Source organism: Chiroxiphia lanceolata, chromosome 7 (assembly GCF_009829145.1).
Source record: "Chiroxiphia lanceolata isolate bChiLan1 chromosome 7, bChiLan1.pri, whole genome shotgun sequence".
In the NCBI taxonomy this organism is placed as follows: Eukaryota; Metazoa; Chordata; class Aves; order Passeriformes; family Pipridae; genus Chiroxiphia; species Chiroxiphia lanceolata.
In genome coordinates, this window is record NC_045643.1 from 19,772,853 (window position 1) to 19,794,414 (window position 21,562).

A 21,562-nucleotide genomic window follows, 5' to 3' on the forward strand; every position below is an offset into this window, starting at 1 on the left:
GATGTTCATGTGAGGTCTTCAATTGACTGCTCCATTTCTGGAAATTTCTTGCTCATTCTTTTCTTCACGATCAGGGTATCCTAAAATACTACATCTCCAGTCAGAATCATGGCTGTGCAGTTATCACTTGTGTGAGCTATATAGAAAGGTCCCCCACTGCTTATAGTATCTAAGTTAGTTTTCTATTTTGTGTTGTGGGAAGGTCACATGTTATCATTTAGTTGCTCTGTGCTACCAAGGACATCACACCAGTATAATCCCATGCCACCTGCCCACCCCCCCCAAAATATTTCTCTTTTATGTCTTTGGCAATGCTTGTCCTTTGGAGTACCCATAAATGTTTCTGAACTCTTAGCATAGAAGGCTTTGACATAAATGCTCTTTTTTTTTTTTTAACTCTGAAGGCATACAGATATTTTACCTCCTGAAGTCTTGAGTATCATCATGTCCACTTTCAGGAACCTTGCTAATAAGGTGTTCTTCATCTAGTTGCACAATTAATTGATAAATTTAGCCTTCCCTTTTATTACTGTAATGACTTAGAGCAGAATGAAGTTCACACCTACAACTAGAACAAACCAACAGTGTTTGCAGTATATACAAGATATGGAACTACCTCAGTTTTTCAGGAGGTATTATAAATGACTGTTCATTGCTGAGACAGTATTGCTATTTTTAACCTTTTAGCCACTTAGAACAGTTAGATTTTCTCATGTTTCTTTCCTTAGCTTATGCAACTTGCAGAGGCAACTTCTTCACTTGCCCGAGTGGCCGCTGTATTCATCAGAGCTGGATATGCGATGGAGATGATGACTGTGAAGATAATGAAGATGAAAGAGGATGTGGTACATGCTATTACTAACTTCTAATGGTATTTTCAGAGGAAGACCACACTAAGCTACATCCTTGAAATTTTGACCAATCAAGATGTTCTCAATACATTTTATTTCTGTTAAAACCTTAGAATTATATCTTAATTGTTTCTTCTTTTTTTTACTTATGCAATATTTTTACTACTGTGTGTGTGAGAATTATCGTTGTGATACTGAGTATGATACCAACTAAGTTTAACATATAGCAATATCTCCTTTTTTACTTTTATGTATTCTCTTTTATATTTTGTTTTGGTCTTCCTATCTGTGGAGATATTTCAGGTCATCCCTAAGGGGACATGAGGCATCTAATAACCAAAAGCAGCTAATTGAAAATGAAAATAACTCAGTTCCTGCCAAGATTTGTTGTGTGAGAAACAGAAACTTTTTAATGAATGAATGTTCTTTTTCATTGGCCTTTTCTATGATGAGCATTATTCTCTGTATCCAGACAGCATTTGTGTGTTTTGAAACCATAAAACTATAGTTCCACTTCTGGTGGAACAGTTAGTTTAAAGCTAAATGGTTTTACTGTTTCTAACAAAACAGAAAACTAAACAATGTGTTGTCTGCACAAGTATTGTTTGCATGACAAGGAAGTATAGATGATGTTTCTTTATAGTCTTTCCCAGCTGCGTGCAAGAAACAGAAAATTAAGGAATAGAGAAGTTTTGCAAAGTTGTTAGAGAAGAAATTCTAAATAATATTTGAAACATAGTCTTCAATTACTCGTTTTTCTTTTCCATAGAAAGTGGTCGCCATGAGTGCTACCCAGGAGAGTGGGCCTGCCCTGGGTCAGGGCACTGCATCCCAATTGGAAAAGTGTGTGATGGGACCGCAGACTGCCCAGAAGGAGAAGATGAAACTAACATCACCGCAGGCAGACATTGCAGTATGTGTTAGAATCAAAACCATACACAGAAGAGCAGAAACACCAGCATTGATATCTTTTTATATTCACCTTTTGTCTCCTAAAGACTACTGAAATTTTGGAAGCTTGCTGTTTTCATTGACACTGTTCTGACTGGATAATCTGAAAGAGGCATATATGCTGCAAAAAACCCCATTCCTTTTGTAAAACAAAATTTCACAAATAAGGATTTTAACTCACTCTCCGTATCCTAAAATATGTTCACAAAGACAGAGAAAGATGTGCTATATGCCTCTTTTGTTTAAATATCTGTGTTTTTCCTTTGTGTAAGTGAGAAGGAATGTTTTGTCCTGATCAGAACACAGGATTGAATCAGTGTATCCTGAGCTTTGGCTAATTCACTTTAAAGATTAGAGTTTTCAAAAATATCTTCACCTGGGATGCCTGTTTCTCCAGTTGGTGGTACACAGGGTTTTCTCTGTTGGAGGCAATGAGCATGCATAATTCCTCTTAATTTCTTATGAACACTGAATCCCTCTGGGAATAAGGACCAGGGTATTTTAGGTTTTTAATTTCTAGGAAGATGAAAATTCTTATTAACAAAATCATGCTTTTTGGAATAGGAGGGTTGAAAAAAATAGTAGAAAATTAAACCTTATTGTAAAAAAGCACTCTTGCTTTGCTCAGTGGTTTAGTAGCAACAGCAGATATGGACTGCAAAGCAAGGTGTTTAACAGAAAAAACTGTGTTTCTGAAATATTTCATTTCCTTTTCAGACGTGTCCCGCTGTGCTGCTCTGAGTTGCCAGTATCGCTGTCACTCTTCTCCGTCAGGAGGGATGTGTTATTGCCCTGCAGGATATACCATAAGTAGCAATGACAGTCGTACTTGCATTGGTAAGTGAAGCACAGTGATTACAGATATCTTACAGTCGTTACAGATATCTTGTACCTTCTCGCAGCTCATTGGGAAAGTTTGAATTCCAGGAAGGTGGATAAATTCTAAATGGGTGGATGTACTGGCAAATAAAAAATCTCAGGAGTCAGCAAAAGAATAAAAATCTTAGTAGTATAATGGCAGCATGGTGACACAGAAACAAACCAGAAAGATATCATGAAGATCTCTTTCACTTAGACCTTAAAGACATAGTGACAACATGATTAGATTTAAAAAGATTAACTGTTGGATGGCTGGTTTATTATCAAAATTTTTTACCAGTCTTTTAGTGGTTGGATAGGAAGAGTTTGTTTCTGCCTCACTCATTTGTGTTGTATGCCTGGAAAAACAGTTAGTGATGTGTAATTGTCTAATGAGGTCTAATTGTTTGGTACTTTTGAAAAGTGGCTGTATATTAAGACAGTAGAACATTATACTTGAAAATAAAAAGGTGCTTTGCCTTTGGAAAGGCTGTATCTTCTATGGGGTTTCAGTACATACATGATTTACATGAAAATGAAGACTATTTACAAGAATGTAAAGGTAAGTGAGGTGTTTTGGTTTTGCATTTGTATTCTGCAGCTGCTGTAATTTGGTAGTACAAATGATTTATCTCAGTAGCTGGAAATAGAGTAACTTCAGAATCATGAAGGTTAGCACTGCCTGATAAAAGAAATGGGGTAAATACTCGTTATGGATTTTCAACCCAAGCTATGGTGTTTGTACTCTTAAAAGTATTCCAGATGCTCAGCCTCTAATGAAATTTTTGTATTTTTGGGAATATTGAGTGACCTAGGGCTGTATAAGCTGCAATGGTAGAATAGTTGCTCTTTATAGAGACAAAGGAGTAAGGCATAAAATTCCCTCCATTCTTTTACTCTTATGTGGGACGTACATGAAAGACACATTCCCAAACCTGGTGCAGTCTCAGGGAGTCTTCTGTTTTTCTTTGCCCTGTAAACCTAGCTGTCTGATTCAGGCTTGTGAATCTGAGTCAATGTATTTTGGTTTGCTGAGGTCTAGGCATATATTTGTATTGGCAGCAAGACTTGGCATGGAGGAATGGCTGATGGTCAGTAGTGTATAATTCCAGATCTTAATTTAAATCAAAATTATGAAACTATAGTGTTAATGAAGTGTATTACTTTTTGAAACTGTAATCTTTTCAGTTGTCTTCATTTGGTTCTGAGTCACTACAGATTGAAGGTTTTTAACACATGGAAGCTGGAAAGCTACAGAGGACAACATTTTTTCAGTACCAAAATGTACTATCCAGGAAATATTTAATTTTCACTTATGTGTTAATCAGCATTTAAAACCAGAAGTTCCAATAGGAAGCATATTTAAGATCTCATTTTCACCTTTTTATTGGCTTAACAGTAGAATTACCAGTTTCCAGCAATGTAGCATATTCTATTCAGATATTCAAGTGAAGTAGGGCAGACTTTAATGTCAAAACTGTGTGTTAAGTATTTTCAGAAATCTGAGTTTAAATAACCACTGATAGGATGAAACACTAGACAGTGTTCAGATCTGAATGCCTTTTTTTTTTATGAAAGTAATTTACATTTAAAAATCTTTGCTTTAAGAAAATGACTAGTTAAATATTTCACAATTTTATATGTAAAAGATTCTGCAGCAACCCTGTAAATTCCTTGTAGAGCACATCTGTGAGTTCTTGCTGGGTCATCCTAGCTGTGCACTCTACTTGTATGGTATTTTACTTGTCAAAATTAACTTCTTTGTACTTTTGCTGTCTGGTTCTGGTCCACAGCCAGCTTTTAATTGTAAATCAGACACCTGCTAGCATGGTACCAAGTCTGAGCTAATAAACACTGCCTTCTAGCAGGACTTACTGGCCTGAGCACTGCACTAACATAAAGGTAGGGCTTGCCTTCAGAGTGGGCTTAAATCCTACTCTGTGTGTGTATGTGTGCGAAGTGTAGAGATCTGTTGCAGGAAGAATACTGCACAGACGTGTTTTGTATTGTGAAAAGTAGACAATGATGTCCCTTCCAGTGATTTTTCTCTTCTGACAGGTGTGGTTTGGGTTTGTTTGTTTGGTTGGTTGGTTGGTTTTTTTTCAGAAGGGCAAGGGTGCATGTAGGTCCTTGGGCAGGAAACATCAGGTTTTTTGTTATCCAGAAATAAAAACATTGAAACATTGTGGAAAAACATACAAAACGTCTTCTTCCATGCTATAGTTCTGCAAACAGATATAAAGCAAGCAGAGAGGATAAATTTGCAGCTTCCTAATTATGACATCTGTTTTATACAGAGCATTGTTTTTTAATACGCCTTATTCACTTGACAGATTTTGATGACTGTAAAATGTGGGGTGTCTGTGACCAACTTTGTGAAGATCGTGTAGGACATCACCAGTGCCACTGTGTGGAAGGTTATTTCCTAGAGCATCATCGACATTGTCGGGCCAACACTTCAGGTTAGTGCAGAGCACTTCAAGTCTCCTGCTGTTGTTGAGCTAATAGATAGATAGGTAAATAGATAGGTGAAGCGGGGTAGTTTTCATGGCTTTGCCATGCAACTGTGTTTAATTTTAACTTAACTCTGCCCTTAAGAACTTATGGTCAGGATAGCATTCAGAATATCAGCAAGTACCAAAACTGTCCATGTCCTGGCATCTGTAGTCTTTTGTGGAGCTGACCCTCATCAGGGCTGCTTCTCCTCAGATCAACAAATGTCTTCTAGGCTCCATTGCTTTCTCAGGACTCCTGGCTTCTGCAGAGTTGGGAGATCACTGCCAGAGCCCACCTGAACTAAGAAAATCTTGTTCTGTGGGAGGCAGTTTCCTGACATGCTCTCTATGGAAGTCAGTGTGACCAAGAAATCAGGAAACCTTGCTTTTGCTAGAACTGCGCCAGAAGGTGGTTTTGCTGAATGGTGAGATGAAGGACTTGCTTGTGACAGAAGCCATGCTCTTGGCTTCCAGTGTTCCAGAGCCTGAACTTGGCAAGAACTTTTGCCTCTTAAAGTGTGGTTCCCCATCAGCTGTAAGCAGCTGCTCCTGACCTCCTGCTCTGTTCTGAAGGCATGCCCTAGGAAACCCTTCCTTTTGGAGATGTAATGTCCTAACAGGCTTTTGTGTGAGGCAGGTGTTCCTGCCTGCAGGAAATCAGTGGGAAGCTGAGTCCCTGATTGGCATAGCTGATTAGCAGCCTTGCTTCTTAGAAAACCATAAATTGCTCAGTTCCCTCATCCTTTTTTCTTCAGCCACATCTGCAGAGCAGTCATCTCACAATTTTCCAAGTATGTCCTCAAAAAACATTTGAGGTAGTGAAGCTTTTTGAGGTAATGAAATATGTCTGTATTAAAACATGCATGTTCCAGCACTTGGAATGATTGTTCTGCTTCCAGAAAAATTCACTATGTTTCACAGGAAGCTTTCCATTCAAATTAATGTCTTTTGGGCAAGTGTGTTGAGTTTCTATCTTATTAATGGGAGAATTTCGTACTTGCTCTAAATCGGTTCCACTGGATTCATTTTAGCTTTAGTAGAAATGGTCTTTAGCATTTAGATGCCTTGAATATGTGTTTGTGCCTGGTTTTCTCCAAGTGTAGAAACCAAAGGCAAATCACAGGAAGTTAGTACTCACATAGAAACATTTATACAGATTGTAGTCTGAGCATCCATCTAGACTTTTGTGTTCAGTGTGTGTGAACCAGTATGTATATGTTTCAGTGCCCCTTTGCAAAGTATCATGCCTGCAGAATAGTCATATATTTGTCACCCCTGCTTTCAGCTGGTGTTGCATCAATTATTTTTTCCAATGGCCGTGATTTACTGATTGGAGATCTTCATGGAAGAAATTTTCGTACTTTGGTGCAGTCGCAGAACCGTGGGGTTGCAGTTGGAGTGGACTTTCACTTTTACCTGCACAGAATCTTTTGGACTGATACGGTGCAAGATAAGGTGAGTAGAAATTTCAAGAAGAATATATTTCTGTGTATCTGGAAGGAGAGAGCTGCAAGAGGCAGAATGTGTTGATAGACCCTCATTTTTGAGAGCCAAAGCTGGCTGTATTTTTGTTTTCTAACAAAAAAGCTCCTTGAAATGTTTTATGTTAATGACTGCATTTTTTCAACTATACTATTACATGTGACATATTAAACAAAGAATCCTATTATATGGGAATGTCTTGAGCAACTTTTAGTTTTACTTGAGACAGAGTCCAAAAAACTAATTAAGAGAAATAGTAGACATTCTTTCAAAACTGAACAAATTTTTCTTGGTAATTTTTTGAAACATGATCATTTAAAATGTAAAACTTGTGTGTCTTCCAAGATGATAAAAATCAGATTTCTTCATATACTTCAAATGGCACTGTAATTGAGCTTGGATAACAAATATTGACAGTATTTTGTGTAATGAGCCAATATTGTGTTACTTTTTTTTTTTAAGAGAAATTATTTTAGCTTGAAGATACAGTAGAGCAGAGCAACTTAAAAAACAATCTGGAGAGTCTTGTGGAAGTTGGATGGCACCCTTGTTCTTTTTCTCTGTGCATAACTTATGGAAACCAGAAAAGTCCTAGGCCCAATGCTGAAACTCCACAATCTTCCACTCCATGTTGATTTTCATGCAGAGTGAAGGAGGATCCATGACCTAGCTTGTGCTGACACTATGAATGGATCAGTTTGGTGTCACTGTCATTATTCTAAATCTATGCATAAAAAGTGTAGTAAAAGCTATAGTTTATACTACAGTGCCATGCTGGTTCTGTTGGAAGGCACACTCACTGGACAACTGTCAAGTAGGACAAGATTTGTATGCACAATTTTTGACTTGTTCACAATTCTGGCATTTTGATTTTCACTGTAGTAGGTTCCCACTGCTGCAGTTACGCTGTCAACGGCTGAATTAAGTCAGGGTCAGACAGGAGATTTATACTGTCTCTCGGTAAAAGGTATAAACAAAAGATGATATGGAGTTTCTCACTGTACACCCCAGATGCCAGGACTGCCTTTTATCTGCCCCAATATAGTTTAATCCTAATTAATTAATTACAATTAATTAATCTAAATAAGTCCAAACTAGTATATCCAGATGAAAACAATAACATTTAGAATTTTCTTAAATGATATGTTTTTTCACCTGGTGTCTTAAAATAATAACATTATTAGGGCATTTTTGGTTGTCCTTTTTCAAGATTAAGATGTAAACTAAGCCAGAAAATTGTGGGTTGTGTTTTCTGTCATCTTTATCTCATTTAGTGTACTGCCTGATAACCTAATGCCCATAAGCTCTTTCATCAACAGGGTTTCCAAAGAACAGAATAGACTGTCAAGTGGCTGTCTAGATTATTGGTACCTGAATCTGAATAATATTTTAAATGATACTATTTCAGCTCTTATTTTTCTTGCATATATTTACTTGTGGTAATCTGTGTTTTCATTTAAATGCATTCCAAGCCTCATGCTGTTGTTTCAAAAAAATAATGATTTCTAGCTTTTCATATTACCCAGTGTTATAATCACATGATTACTGGATTTGTAACACTGTGTTTGGATTGTTTGCTTCATGTAGCTCTGAGCTTGCTGATAAAATAACAACACTATTTCTTCTTGAGCATGATGCTGTTAAAATTAGCTTTAGGTAAAGGAGACCACAAGCTGAGACTTCTCCTTTCTATCAGGACAGAGAGCTTTCCCTTTCTTTCTGCATTTTGCAATTTCCCCTTAATGGTTGGTGTAGTGAGAGCTCCCCCTCTTGTTTCTGATCACTGTTGAGAGCTTTGCTAAAGCATGTTCATTTGTTGTCAGTCAATGAAAGTACTGGGTTTTTCTTGATCCCACAAAAGCAAGATGCACTTTCCTCTTTTTTTTTTTTTTTGTGGTTTGTTTTTTGTTTTGTTTTAAATCCAGCAATTAGTCACGTTTGCTCAAGCAGAAGGCTACTTTAGTCTGTTACCTTGTCCATTTTGCAGAAATGCTAGTTGAAGGCAAGCTTCCTGTAATTCTTGCATTGTTTTTCAAATTTTTGCAAAAAACTCTAAGCTAAAGGGTAGCTTAGTGGGTAACTTGGTTGTAGCTGGTGGCCAATTATGGATCTATGCTCAATGTGATGATAAAGACAAGTACCATGTGCCTTGCCATTAGCGAAATGTCATGTGGGCACTGACAATATTTGTATTGTTTTCAGGTTTTTTCTATTAATATTGATGGCTCTGATTTCCAAGAAGTATTAAATGTCTCAGTTGACACACCTGAAAACTTAGCAGTGGATTGGGTTAACAATAAATTATACGTGGTTGAGACCAGTGTGAACAGAATAGATATGGTTAACTTGGATGGAACAAACCGTGTGACTCTTATTGCTGAAAATCTTGGAAATCCTAGAGGAATAGCACTTGATCCAACTGTTGGGTAAGTGATACTTGCCAGGTAATGGTAAAGGATGTCAGAAATTCCTTTATACCCATGCAAAAGAGGACAACTAAGAACAGCAAAGTGATCTTTTTAGAATCAGATATAAAATATTTTAAATATTTGCATTGTATCCTAACCTGTTCTGCACCTTAAGTTATGAGAGAGCTCTGCACTGCTTTTATTGCCAGTGTGTGGAATCTGTTTCATGGCTGGAGTTGTACATGGACGAGCAGCCCTGAAAATGGGAACTGTGGAATTGCCCTGCAGAGGAGCAGAAATTATCCTCAGAGATTTCTATTGTAATACCATCCACAGACCTCCAACTGTCTGAAATAAAGAGGTGGAATGAAGCTAGGAAAGTTAGAGTCTCCTAACCTGTGCACTTCGTATGTGAGCCGTGAAAACGTGGATCCTCAGAAAACGGGAAGAGGAATTTCATGTGACTTGTAGTCTGGGCTGCTGCTTTCATAATGCATCTACTTGGTTCATTTCTGGCAGTAAACTTAAGTATGTAATTTAATAAGGAAACAAACAGTATTTCTGAGGTCTTTGGGGTGAAAGCATGCTTTTTTCTGGATTTATTCTTTAAAAGAAAATGCAAATTACTTCTTGTGTAGAAGGTACAAAGTACGTTTTCATAGTATGCCAACTGAGAAACAAGCTCTGTCCTGAAAGGGTACTGGTTTTAAATTCCATGTAAAATGTTGGATTTTCTTGTAAAATCTCCAGGAAAAATGTTACACTTTTCTTTTTTCTCCCCTCTCGCTATAGTTACCTGTTTTTCTCAGACTGGGACAGTCTGTCTGGTGATCCAAAAGTGGAGAGGGCCTTCATGGATGGCACAAATCGTCAGGATTTGATAAAAACAAAATTAGGCTGGCCTGCTGGAATAACTTTGGATATTGTGTCAAAGAGACTTTACTGGGTTGACAGCCGGTTTGATTACATTGAGACTGTAACTTATGATGGACTTCAAAGGTAGGAGAAATATTGTTTCTTGGAGGTTACGGATATACTGATCATTTTGTATCCAGTTGAAAGAAAGAGTTGTCTAACAAAATGAGATACACAAAGGAGGAAAATTAAAACATGAAGAATGTGATACACCTTCATCTCTGTGGTGTTATGCTACTTCTAGACAGTCCTTAATTCATGATTCAGTGCCTTTTTTCTACCTTGAATACCCTTGCACTTGTTTTATAATGTGCATTTACAGTCCACCACTGCAATACACATTTGTAGAGCATTTGCTTTTTACTATTTTTTCAATTATATTAATTGTCTTCCATCATAATTTCTTTGCATTTTTTTATGAATGAATTTATCTGAAATATTTCACACCAAAACACCAATTTATGGCTATTAAATGCTCTTCTTACATTTTATAAATCTTTGCTGTCGAAAATTAAGTCATCACTCCCTTATTGTGATGCTGGGGAGTCTAAATCACAGCATGCAAGAAGGGAGTGCTTGAACTTTTATGGGACTGTGTCAGACAGTATAGTGTTTAGAAGCCTACTTATCTCTGCATCTGTGATTAGTGTCAGTTATTCAAAGAGAAGAAAAAAAATGTCCTCTTTTGCATACCTTCTGTATACTGACTTGAAACACAGTCCCCTGCTCACTTGACAGGTTTATTGTTCAATGTATTTTTTTCACTTACAAAATTATGATGTTGTTATCTTTTCACTTTTACTAGGGTTTGTAAGACATATTTAGTAAAATAGATAAGACATGTTTAGTAAAATCTCTGGGGTTTGGTGATAAAAACTTATCCCTCACAGCAATACCAAAAATTGTGTAGGTGTTGTGCAAGTGGGCAAGAGGTAATGGCATAGTCTGTGAAAAATGTTAAAATAGATCTTACTGTCCACTTATATCAAATCTTACATGTCTACAGCATGAACCTAAATCACCCAGGAAACTGTTAGAGTAGTGCTGTAGAGTTAGCCTGATTTCATAGGGCTTTCTTCATGACTCTATGAAAATAAAAATGTGGTGTCATTTTTATGTATTGTATGAGGAGTTTCATGTCTGTTTTTATCTCCTAATATTTGTCCAGAAAAATATTGTCGCAATATCTTTCATAGAATAAATACAATTTATTAGCATTTGGTTTCCATTGGTTTTGCATGGGTGAGTAATTAAATCCAATGGAAGTTGGATTTGGTTTGTTCGTTTGTGGTTTTGTTGTTGATTTTAGCTGGTTGCTTGGGTTTTTTTACTGCATACGTAGGATTTTATTTTTGGCCAGTGGCTGTTGGGGCCATACATTTTTTACATTCAAGGTTTCTTGAATATTTCAAATTGCTACAGATGTCTTTGATTTCCTCTGTTTGGCCTCTTTCTCCAATTTTTTCTCATTATGAATCTTTTTCTGCATTTGTGAGTCATCACCTTTACTCACTGTGTTTTCTTGGAATTTTCTACTACTTTTGCTGTATTGTCACTACTGTATCCTTTATGTTTATGAATCCTGTATGTTTATCTTCATCTCTTCAGTTTATTTGGTATTTTTCATTTGTACTTTGGTAGCGTCTCTGTTGAAACAAAAGCCGGTGAATGAATGAAAAATATTGTATCCTTTCTTCTACTAATAATGTTATTTTCTAGATAATATCTTGTAAATAATTTTCAAATCAACTTCCTAACAGGAGAACGGTAGCTCATGGAGGCTCACTGATTCCTCATCCATATGGAATCACTTTATTTGAACACAGTGTTTATTTCACTGATTGGACCAAAATGGCAGTGGTGAAAGCTAACAAATTTTCGGAATCTAACCCTCAAGTGATCTACCAGTCTTCACTGAGACCTTATGGAGTGACAGTTTACCATGCTGCCAGGCAGCCATATGGTAAGATTGAAAGTAGATTATGAAGGGAGATTTAGGAACTATGTTACTAAAAGTTGGTAAAAATTATAAGACTATTATTTTGGTATAAAGAACTAATAATTACGATACATAAATTTCTATTGTAAAACTGGGCTAATTTTTGTCACACAATGGTTTCATCCAGCTTCTGTAGCTAATGAACTGTCAAATGCAACATTTAAGAGTAGGGGGAGCTTGGAGTCATATTTGGTAGAGTCAAACTTGCGGTTTGATATCACTTGAGTGATATTGATGTTTGGGACTTTTTTCCTCAACGCTGCAAAGAATGCAGTGGGAAAGGCTATCAGTATTCAAGGAATTCTGTGAGATATAATTCTGAAACAGGTCTATATGCAGAAAACTGTAGCCCGAATTATAACCTTAATGCTGTGTACTGAGTGTCTCTGCACTGAGCTGAATACCTTGAATGATGGTTAACTCTGACATGATTTCAGTGCATTCCAGGGTAGAAATGATGAGGTGTGTTTTCCTTGTAATGTAACTCTCACATGGTCCACATGACTTATTGTGGATGTTGAAAAAAATCCTGAAAAATCAAGATAATCATGCAATTAGGTTAATATTGGAAGTTATAAACCTATCTTGCTGTATTATTTTCCAGCAAGAAATCCTTGTGGAAGTAATAATGGGGGATGTGAACAGATCTGCATTCTCAGCCACAGAACAGATAATGATGGACTAGGTTATCGCTGTAGGTGTATTCTGGGCTTTGATCTACATGTAGATGGACGACACTGTGTTGGTAAGAAAATGCCTTGCAATTGTTGGAAATAGCACTATTCCATTAGCTCTAGAATTATGTCTAGAACATCCTTCTTTTCTTCAATAGCTTTATGGGTTCAGTATCCTGAGGACTTCATGGTTTTTCACCAGAACTCTTTTTGACAGCATTAAATGTAATCATTTCTGCTGAGGTTCATTTTAAGCCACAACTTAAACTCACCACCTTTAATGAGTATTTTAAGAGAGTTACGTACAGAATATGTGTAGACAGCTGTATTATTAAACTCTTAATCCTGAAATCAAGCATGAATGCTTGCTAATATGTAGCTTTTGCATTATTTTGAACACATGTGTTCAAAGCCTGCTTTCCTGTGCAGTAATGTGCTGATGAGGTTGGCCTTTTCCCTTTGAACACACATGGCAAGAATAAGAGATTTGGTTTTGGAGCTGTGGGTATCCATCAGTGATATTCTGCTTCCTATTTGAGTGCAGATGGAGGCTTACTATGACTGTCTATTGGCAAATTAAGACAGATATGTTGTCTGTAGTTTATAGTTTTACTATTTGACCATGTGTTTATCTGGCTAGCCCAGGTACGATCTGTTTGTATGGAGGCTCCACAAAGCCTGTGAGTTATTTTTTTATAGGTAACTGTAAAGAGGCGAGCACAGGAGATGATTTCTGCTTCCATAAGGGTAATGTTTGCTGTAAAAGTGTATTAGGACCACAGTAACAATGCAAGAGGAACACCTGACCACATCATGTAATATTGTGGTTTGGATTTTGTTTTTCTTCAATTTTTAGGTCTGTGAGTATTTAATCTCTGTTTTCCGATTCTTCTTTTTTTCTACTTGCAGGCTATTAGCATGGAAAATAAAGCTTGTGGATAAGTAAATACTGTGTCTGATCTTTTGCAGCTGTGCGGCAGTTTCTGCTGTTTTCATCCCAGATGGCAGTGCGGGGGATCCCTTTCAATCTCTCCACCCAGGAAGATGTGATCATACCTGTAACAGGGAGCCCTTCGTACTTTGTTGGAATTGACTTCTGTGCTCAGGATGACACCATTTTTTTTTCAGACACAAGTAGAGATGTGATCTATAAACAGAAAACTGATGGTTCAGGTGAGAAACATACTTGGGAATTGTAGAGTAATTGTGGTAAGAAGAGTAGAAAATTTGTCTTTCTAAAGAGAAACGTGAAAAGTCACATTGTGAGATATGCAGGCAAATCTCAGTGCTGTCCCAGTAACCTGGAAAATGTTTCTCCAAAATGTTTGTACAACTCATATTAAGCTTTTTGAAGTCTTCTGTTCTTTGACAAAGTTGGATATGTTTGGGAATTAACTATTTGTAGCACTTTTCACTACTAATTTTTACCCTCACCAGCCTGTTTATGCAGACAAGTATGCCTTTCAGTAGTATGAAACTCAGTTTCTATTTTCATTTCTCAGTCTGGAGAGCAGGATGTTTGTTATGACATTGTAATATAGAAAAAGAACATTATGTTTGTGAGACTTCTGGAAATCCTATTTGTGTTAGTGTTTCTCTCCTGTTTATAATGATCATCGAATATATGTTAAATCAGCATATAGTCTTCTGAGCTTGCTTGCTGCCTTGGCTCAGGGTAATGGTAGACTGCAACTGACCTTTGGTTTACTATGCAAAGAGTAGGTAAAGTCTGGCTGTTGAGCAAGATGTCCTTACTGCTTTGACCTTACTGACCTCTGACCTTCATTCATAAAGCTCCTCTCAGTGTAAACTTAGTGACGGATTTTTCTCTCATCTTTGGCTAGTTCATATTTCCCCTCTTTTGTGCTCCTTAACATACACCTTCTTTGTCTGGGACAAAGGGCACCCTTCCCTCCCCTTTTTTATTGTTCTTTATACCAAGTAGCACGGAGGCGTCATTTTTACGAAAGGGAACCACAAGGTTTGTCAATAGAATACTGCATTCATGTTATTTCCTCTGTTCCTAAACATTCACAATCATCATGTGTGTTAAAAATTCTAGGAAGAGAGATCTTAACTGCTAATAGAGTGGAAAGTGTTGAAGATTTGGCCTTTGACTGGATCTCTAAGAATCTGTACTGGACAGACCCTCGATACAGGAGCATTAGTGTTATGAGGCTGGCAGATAAATCTAGGAGAGCTATTGTTCAGAATTTAAATAATCCTCGATCAATAGTGGTTCATCCTGTTGTTGGGTAAGTTTAGCATTGATTCTCATTTTAACCTATATATACAAATTTATGTTTTAAGCAGAATAGGTGAGATTAGATGTATATCTGATTCTGGATTTCTGTTTTTTTCAAAATACCATCTCTTTTCAGTTGTCTTGTCTTTTTTTTTTTGTTTGTTTTATTCCAGCCTAGGATTCAGCACCCAGAGGAAGGGGCAAGGTGAGGCAGATTCCACATGACAGAAGCACTCAAAAGCACCATTTTTTTTCCTTATCCTTTTGTTCACTGATAAACAGGCAAAAGCATTTTGTTTCTTTGTATCACTCAGATTAGAAAGCTATTTCTCATAGTTGAAAGATAAACTTTTCTAAATTATTTTTAATATTTTTTCAATTCCCATGTACTGCTAATATTGGTACCATAATTTTATCTGTCTGAATTTCTTTATTTGAAACATATTAGATACTACTGGCTGTATTTGATACAAATGATAAAAATGAAGCCCTGCTTTTCTTTGATGGAAATGCTTACCTTCAAAGTCTGTACTCTGTTATTTGCCAATGCCAAAACAGTGTTTGTTTCACAGCATTGTTTGGCTTCCTAATACCATACTACTGAATTTCTTAATTCCTGGATGTTGGTTTTTCATGAGTAACCAAATACACTATTTTGGAAGGAATCTCATAAAACCAGTGTTGAACTTAAATCCATGGGTATCCCAACATTTTTTGTGTGCTGCTTTGTGAAGTTATTTAACACTAGCTTCAACTCCTTGGCTATAGGCGTAAGACAAATGGATCAGGAGAAAATTCTGTGTAATATTCATGCATCCTTTTAAGTTTTATCTCTAAGATGTGTTTTTCTTGATTCTTTTTCCCTATCGGTACTTAAATGAGAACCTTAACAATTTTAACCAACTTACGAATAATTATCTATCTCGTATTGGCCTTTTTAGCCACCAACGCGCTTGCAACAAGCGTGGGTAGTGCCTTCCCAAATCTTCGTTCGCGAAGCCTGGCCATGATGATGGATAATTAATATCTAAAGGGACAAACCACTTCCAAAGATTCTGAAAGTTGTGTAATTAGGATAAATATTAATTGTTGGTACCACTGACAATTGAGGAGAGGGAGAGGGTCAACATACAAATGTACTTTTTTTAGGTATATGAAAGATGTGGTACAAAGCAGAATGTTAATGCCGTTTTCTCTGTTTAATCACATTACATAATTTGTTTTATGTGTCTTTTGACATGTGTCCTTTCAGGTATATATTCTGGACAGATTGGTTCCGTCCTGCAAAAATCATGAGGGCCTGGAGTGATGGATCCCATGCCTTGCCAATTGTGAATACAACGCTAGGCTGGCCTAACGGCCTAGCCATTGACTGGAGGTAAGGGCAACCTGAAGGCAGAGGAGCTTTTTGAGCGAACGTGTTTCTTCCTTTAAACTGTTAGGGATTAAAAATAAAGGAATTGTGTCAGGTTGCATGCACTGGCACTTTGCACTGAAGACCTGAACTTTCCATTGTTTGAAAAGCCTTAAAATGTAAGGTTTTCTCAGAATTCCTCCTCATACAGCCCAATAGCTTCTTGTCAGGTTTAAGATTATTATTTGAGGAAAATATTAGAGCTTCCCAATTGACATAATGCCATTTGAAGAAATATGACATTTTCATTATTTTTAGCTCTCTAAGGCTGTACTGGGTGGATGCTTTTTTTGATAAAATTGAGCACAGCACCTTTGATGGGCTGGACAGACGGACTCTTGAACATATTACTCAGATGACTCACCCATTTGGCCTTACTATTTTTGGAGGTAAGTCTAGCATTGAAAAATATTATCTATCATTGTCACAGACTTTTTTTCATATGGTGATCTGTGAGTATGTGAGATAACATAGCCTTTGTAATACTGCTTTTCCTAAAGAGGCATTGTTGAAAGTTTCTATTAAAAATATATGTTTAGTACTTCTTGCTTCTTTTTAGAACTGGTTTTATGTATATCTGTCTAGAAATAATTTGAGGCAGGTCAGTCAACTCATTCAGAGCAACAAGTCAGATATGCTGTGCTAATTATAGCTTCCAAGGTGGGCTACTTATGCTAGACAGACAAAGTAAATCACAACTCTATAGAGATGGTAAAAAATTTCAGGATTTTAATAATTGTATGTAGAGTTTATCACTGGATGTCAGTATATGACTCCTTTGGTTTTGTATAAAAATATTTTCAAAAATACTCTAAAATTTTCTGGAAAGTAGTTTTAATGAATACTTTTTAAATTGTCTTGGAATTTGAAATGTCAGTTGAGTTTGTTGTATTTCAATTTCAGTGAAATCTGAGAAGGTTTGATTTTTCTAAGTTCTGTCTGCCTATGACTGAAGGGCTGACTTTGACTGCATTAGAGTGATAAAAGTCCTTTTGTCTATTTCATGAAACAGTTATGAAAAATGGTTAAATTTATATAAAAAGTCTTCCAGGGTTTTTCTCATTATGTTTGATCTTTTATGTTATATTGCTCTATAATATGTTGAACGTTTTTCAAAACAGGTTATGCCTATTTCAGTGATTGGAGACTTGGTGGAATAGTTCGAGTGAGGAAGTCTGATGGAGGTGAAATGACTATTATTAGGAGGGGCATTAGTAACATTATGCATGTTAAAGCCTACGATGCTCATTCCCAAATAGGTGAGCTCTTTTGTTGTACAGATGAAAGATGTGAAATAGGGAATAAGAAACAGAATATCAGGACAGCGGATTTCCACTTTCAATTCCAGAAATGGCTTTACTGAATCGTAAGGGGCATACAGGGGAGGCAGCATAGGCATTTGCAATCACACGTTGGATAGTTCACTGTTTTGTGACTGTACTCAATTTTCCTCCACCACCTCTGTTACTTTACTTAATAACCTTGTAAAATGAAATTATGATTCTGTTGTATTTTGTGTAATTGTAACACCAGTTACAACTTTGCATTTTTTTTTTCTGGTAGAAGTTTCAGTTAAACTAATCTATTTATTTTGAGGAATTGGGTAAATGTTTATTAATCAAATTACTATTCTTCAGGCAATTACTATGCATAAATAATTTTTTCTTATTTTCACTGCTGAAATCAATGCAATTTCTTGATCTAAACCAAGGATTTGGTATTGTAGTTAATTTAGTAAAGCACCCAATGCCTTCCTCAAACATACATACCATGTACTAAGGCTCACTGACTATTTGGTATCCAAAGACTGGATCAGGTCTCCCAGCCTTGGTCAGACAGATCTTCTCATTTGTGGTAGTCTACTTGTTTCCAGACAGTTGTTGAAAATTGTCAGAAAATGGGATGAAATTGAATAATGTGTTGTTATCTTCCATAAACATTTGTGTCAGTGAAGAGTGTACAGAATGGGACACTTCTTGTTTGTTACTACTACTATTGTTACTACTGTCCATGAACCTGACCCTGTTTCGTAGTGTGTACAAAACCAGGATTTGCTACAACATCTTTTCTTACAGTCACTTTTAATAGTTCCCAGGCTGTTACTATTAGTGTGTACATTGATCTTCTCTATCACTTTTTAAGGCTCTAACTACTGTAATAGAGGAACAAATCCCAATGGAGACTGCAGCCATTTCTGCTTCCCAGTACCAAATTTTCAGAGAGTTTGTGGTTGTCCCTATGGCATGAAGCTGGCTTCAAATCAGCTGACATGTGTTGAAGATCCATCCAATGAGCCACCCACTTTGCAGTGTGGCTCCTACTCATTTTCCTGTGGTAATGGAAGATGTGTGCCACAATACTATCAGTGTGATGGTGTTGATGACTGCCATGATAACAGTGATGAACAAAACTGTGGTTCTTCAAGTAAGTAATCTCTGTAATTTGCAGTTAGTGTTCATTATTTGCAGTTCAGGAACTTTGAGACAGTATGGCTTTGATGGAATAAACCCCAATTTTTTAGGGTTGCGTCTGTGAATTAATCCTGAAATCTACCTGGGAGATTAGTTAATTTGGAAATTATTTGGAATACTTAGTTACTTTGGAAATTATATCACAGTATTACAGGATTCAATACTAGCTACCTAAACAATGTATGAAAATATTCATATCTCACTAGTTCTCAAAATTCAATTTACAGTGTAACAAAAGTTTATCTTCTAAATAAAAAATGTTGTCTTTAGTCTTAGTTTTTTGTAAATTTTGAAAGATATTGGAATATCACATGCTTGCCTTATTGTGATGCATGGGGAGAAACAAACTGTCTTCAGAAGGTGAAGAGACATAAAAAATAACACCATAAGGAATATAATAAAACCATATGCATTGCCTAACCTTCCTCTAAGATTAAAGTGACACCTTTTATTTCACTTAACATCTGAATAGAAATTTTATGTTTTTCTTTATATTTGGGCACTGCTGAACTATTTGTTACATCTGAGATTTTTATAATGAAGGGAATTAAATGCACATTGGTTCCTTTCCTGGTTTTACTGTAAAGTGTCTCACACAAAATATTTATTGATCAAGTAAATTGAGAGAACAATGGGATAATTAGAGTTGATAAGATACTGAAGATATTTATGTCTTTTATGACATAGCTGGTGTTTCTTTCTTCAGAGTGTTAATTCTTTTGAATCACAAACAAGAAAGTAGGACACATTAATAAAATGTGCTCCTTAATGCAAAGGATTAGCTAGTATGACTAGTATGACTCTTTCTTATTAGTGCGCTATTTCGAATAACTAGAATGTCTTTTGGGGAAAAGGAAAGTATAAAGCCAATGGCTCCTTGAAGAATTTACTTTTCTTGTTCTTTAAATTGTTTTGAAGGGCTTAACATTTTAATTTTCTTATTGCTTCTTGCAGTTTATAAAAAGTTTGTAAGTATTCTGTCCAGTTCTGCATCATGTTGCTTAACAGGCATTTTAATTCTAAGCACTGTGCATTTTAGAATTTGATGCATGTTTTAGACATTCTTTAAGTATACTGAATGTCCTGATTGCTCTGTCAGGAATGGCAAGTTTTGGAGATCTTTATAAAAATGTCTTCCTTGTTTTGTTTTGTTTTTTTTAAGACAATACTTGTGCTTCATCAGCTTTTACCTGTTCCAGTGGACAGTGTATTCCAGGTCGCTGGCATTGTGATAAACATAATGACTGTTTCGATGGCAGTGATGAATTGCATTGTCCTACACAAGGACCCTCTTCATGCCCTGGAACGCAGTTCACCTGTGATAATAAAAGATGTATTCCAAGAATCTGGCTTTGTGATACTGATAATGACTGTGGTGATGGCTCAGATGAAAAAAACTGCAGTGAGTATCGTGACTGTCTCTTGTTTTTATAAACAACTGTGTATATTGACATAGATATGTCTGTTGGTGTAAGGATGATAAATGAAATTGGGAAAAAGAACTAATATTTAAATTAGACTAATATTTTGTAGTCCATAGGATGTGGAAAACTTGTCTAATTTGAACTACCAGAGCCAAGTAGAATGCAGAAATGTAATTAAGAAAAATAGAAAGGTGCAAATGTGATAGTCACAGTCACAGTGCTGCATAATGTCATCCACTGTAATTTGCAGAAAAAGTAGCTAAAGCTTAGATGTTCTACATGCTTACTTCATGAGTGATCTCAGTAATGACTAATGGTGTAGTCAGCTAATCTAGGCTGGAAGTTTTTACCAGCAGTAAGATATTAGTTTTTTCGTATACTTCCTTTAGCATTATTTACCACTAAGTGGAATCTTCTGTTTATTTTCTGTAAGTCTGAACCTACATATGAATGGACCTGTTATTAATATATAAGTGCTTGTAATTTATATGATTGCTAGTTGCTGCATTATATGCTGCAAGTTAGTGATAGTTTCTCTACTGTTTCAGTATTGTGCTGATCTCAAAAGAGAAATAAAACACATCTGCATGTATTGTCTTTATTAACAGCTTTTGCAGGTACTTGTGAACCCAGGCAATTTCAGTGTCCAGACCATCGCTGTATTGACCCATTCTATGTCTGTGATGGAGACAAAGATTGTATAGATGGTGCTGATGAGCATGACTGCAGTAAGTGTAACTTTATTTGTTGAATGCCTCTTTATTGTTTCCTCACTCTTGCCCCCTGAGGAGTCTGATGGTGACCTCATATTACCAGCTCCAACATAGCAGAATGCATAATAAGCCTATCCATAAATTAACCCTGTTTGTGATGCTTGTTTTACCATGTTATTAAACCCTTTGATCTCTAGGCTGGTTGTGGAGGGTTGAAATCTGTTTCCTCTGTTTTCTGTAAATACCAAAGTCACTGCATTTTCTGTGTCTCAGGGAAATTATGGTCTTCAGTGGAACTGATACCATATCAAACTTGGGCACCTGTAGGTAAACTCAGTGCAGTCTAGCTCTGTAAAATAAATAAATAAATAACATCAATATTCTTTAATTTTGTAGTATATAACTGCAGTGCCACAGAGTTTAAATGTCTAAGTGGAGACCAGTGTATCAGCACTTACTACCAGTGTGATGGTGTTTTTGACTGTAATGATCACTCAGATGAGACTGATTGCCGTAAGTATATTGATGCTGAAAGAAAGACTTCAGTTATTAGGTGATGCTTCTGGAAATTTCCTTTATCTGCTATATTGAATACTATCCTTAAAACCTCAATTATTTTTTTTTTTTAGGGAAATCTGTCTATAAGTCATTTTCCTGAGCAG

General features: G+C 36.3%; 1 protein-coding gene across 2 annotated transcripts in view; it reads left to right on the forward strand.

The window, feature by feature from the left end:
- The window catches only part of LRP2 (LDL receptor related protein 2), a 114,851-nt gene that overhangs the window by 29,974 nt on the left and 63,315 nt on the right, over positions 1-21,562 (forward strand). For both annotated transcript variants that reach the window (XM_032692907.1, XM_032692908.1), the window contains exons 7-24: positions 729-845; positions 1,621-1,764; positions 2,520-2,639; positions 4,994-5,122; positions 6,441-6,610; positions 8,840-9,063; positions 9,838-10,044; positions 11,721-11,923; positions 12,564-12,704; positions 13,603-13,806; positions 14,696-14,888; positions 16,131-16,256; positions 16,551-16,681; positions 17,414-17,551; positions 18,435-18,716; positions 19,926-20,165; positions 20,796-20,915; positions 21,297-21,413. In XM_032692907.1, the coding sequence (XP_032548798.1) occupies positions 729-845; positions 1,621-1,764; positions 2,520-2,639; positions 4,994-5,122; positions 6,441-6,610; positions 8,840-9,063; positions 9,838-10,044; positions 11,721-11,923; positions 12,564-12,704; positions 13,603-13,806; positions 14,696-14,888; positions 16,131-16,256; positions 16,551-16,681; positions 17,414-17,551; positions 18,435-18,716; positions 19,926-20,165; positions 20,796-20,915; positions 21,297-21,413 (3,006 nt within the window). The remainder of the gene's footprint in view (positions 1-728; positions 846-1,620; positions 1,765-2,519; positions 2,640-4,993; positions 5,123-6,440; positions 6,611-8,839; positions 9,064-9,837; positions 10,045-11,720; positions 11,924-12,563; positions 12,705-13,602; positions 13,807-14,695; positions 14,889-16,130; positions 16,257-16,550; positions 16,682-17,413; positions 17,552-18,434; positions 18,717-19,925; positions 20,166-20,795; positions 20,916-21,296; positions 21,414-21,562) is intronic.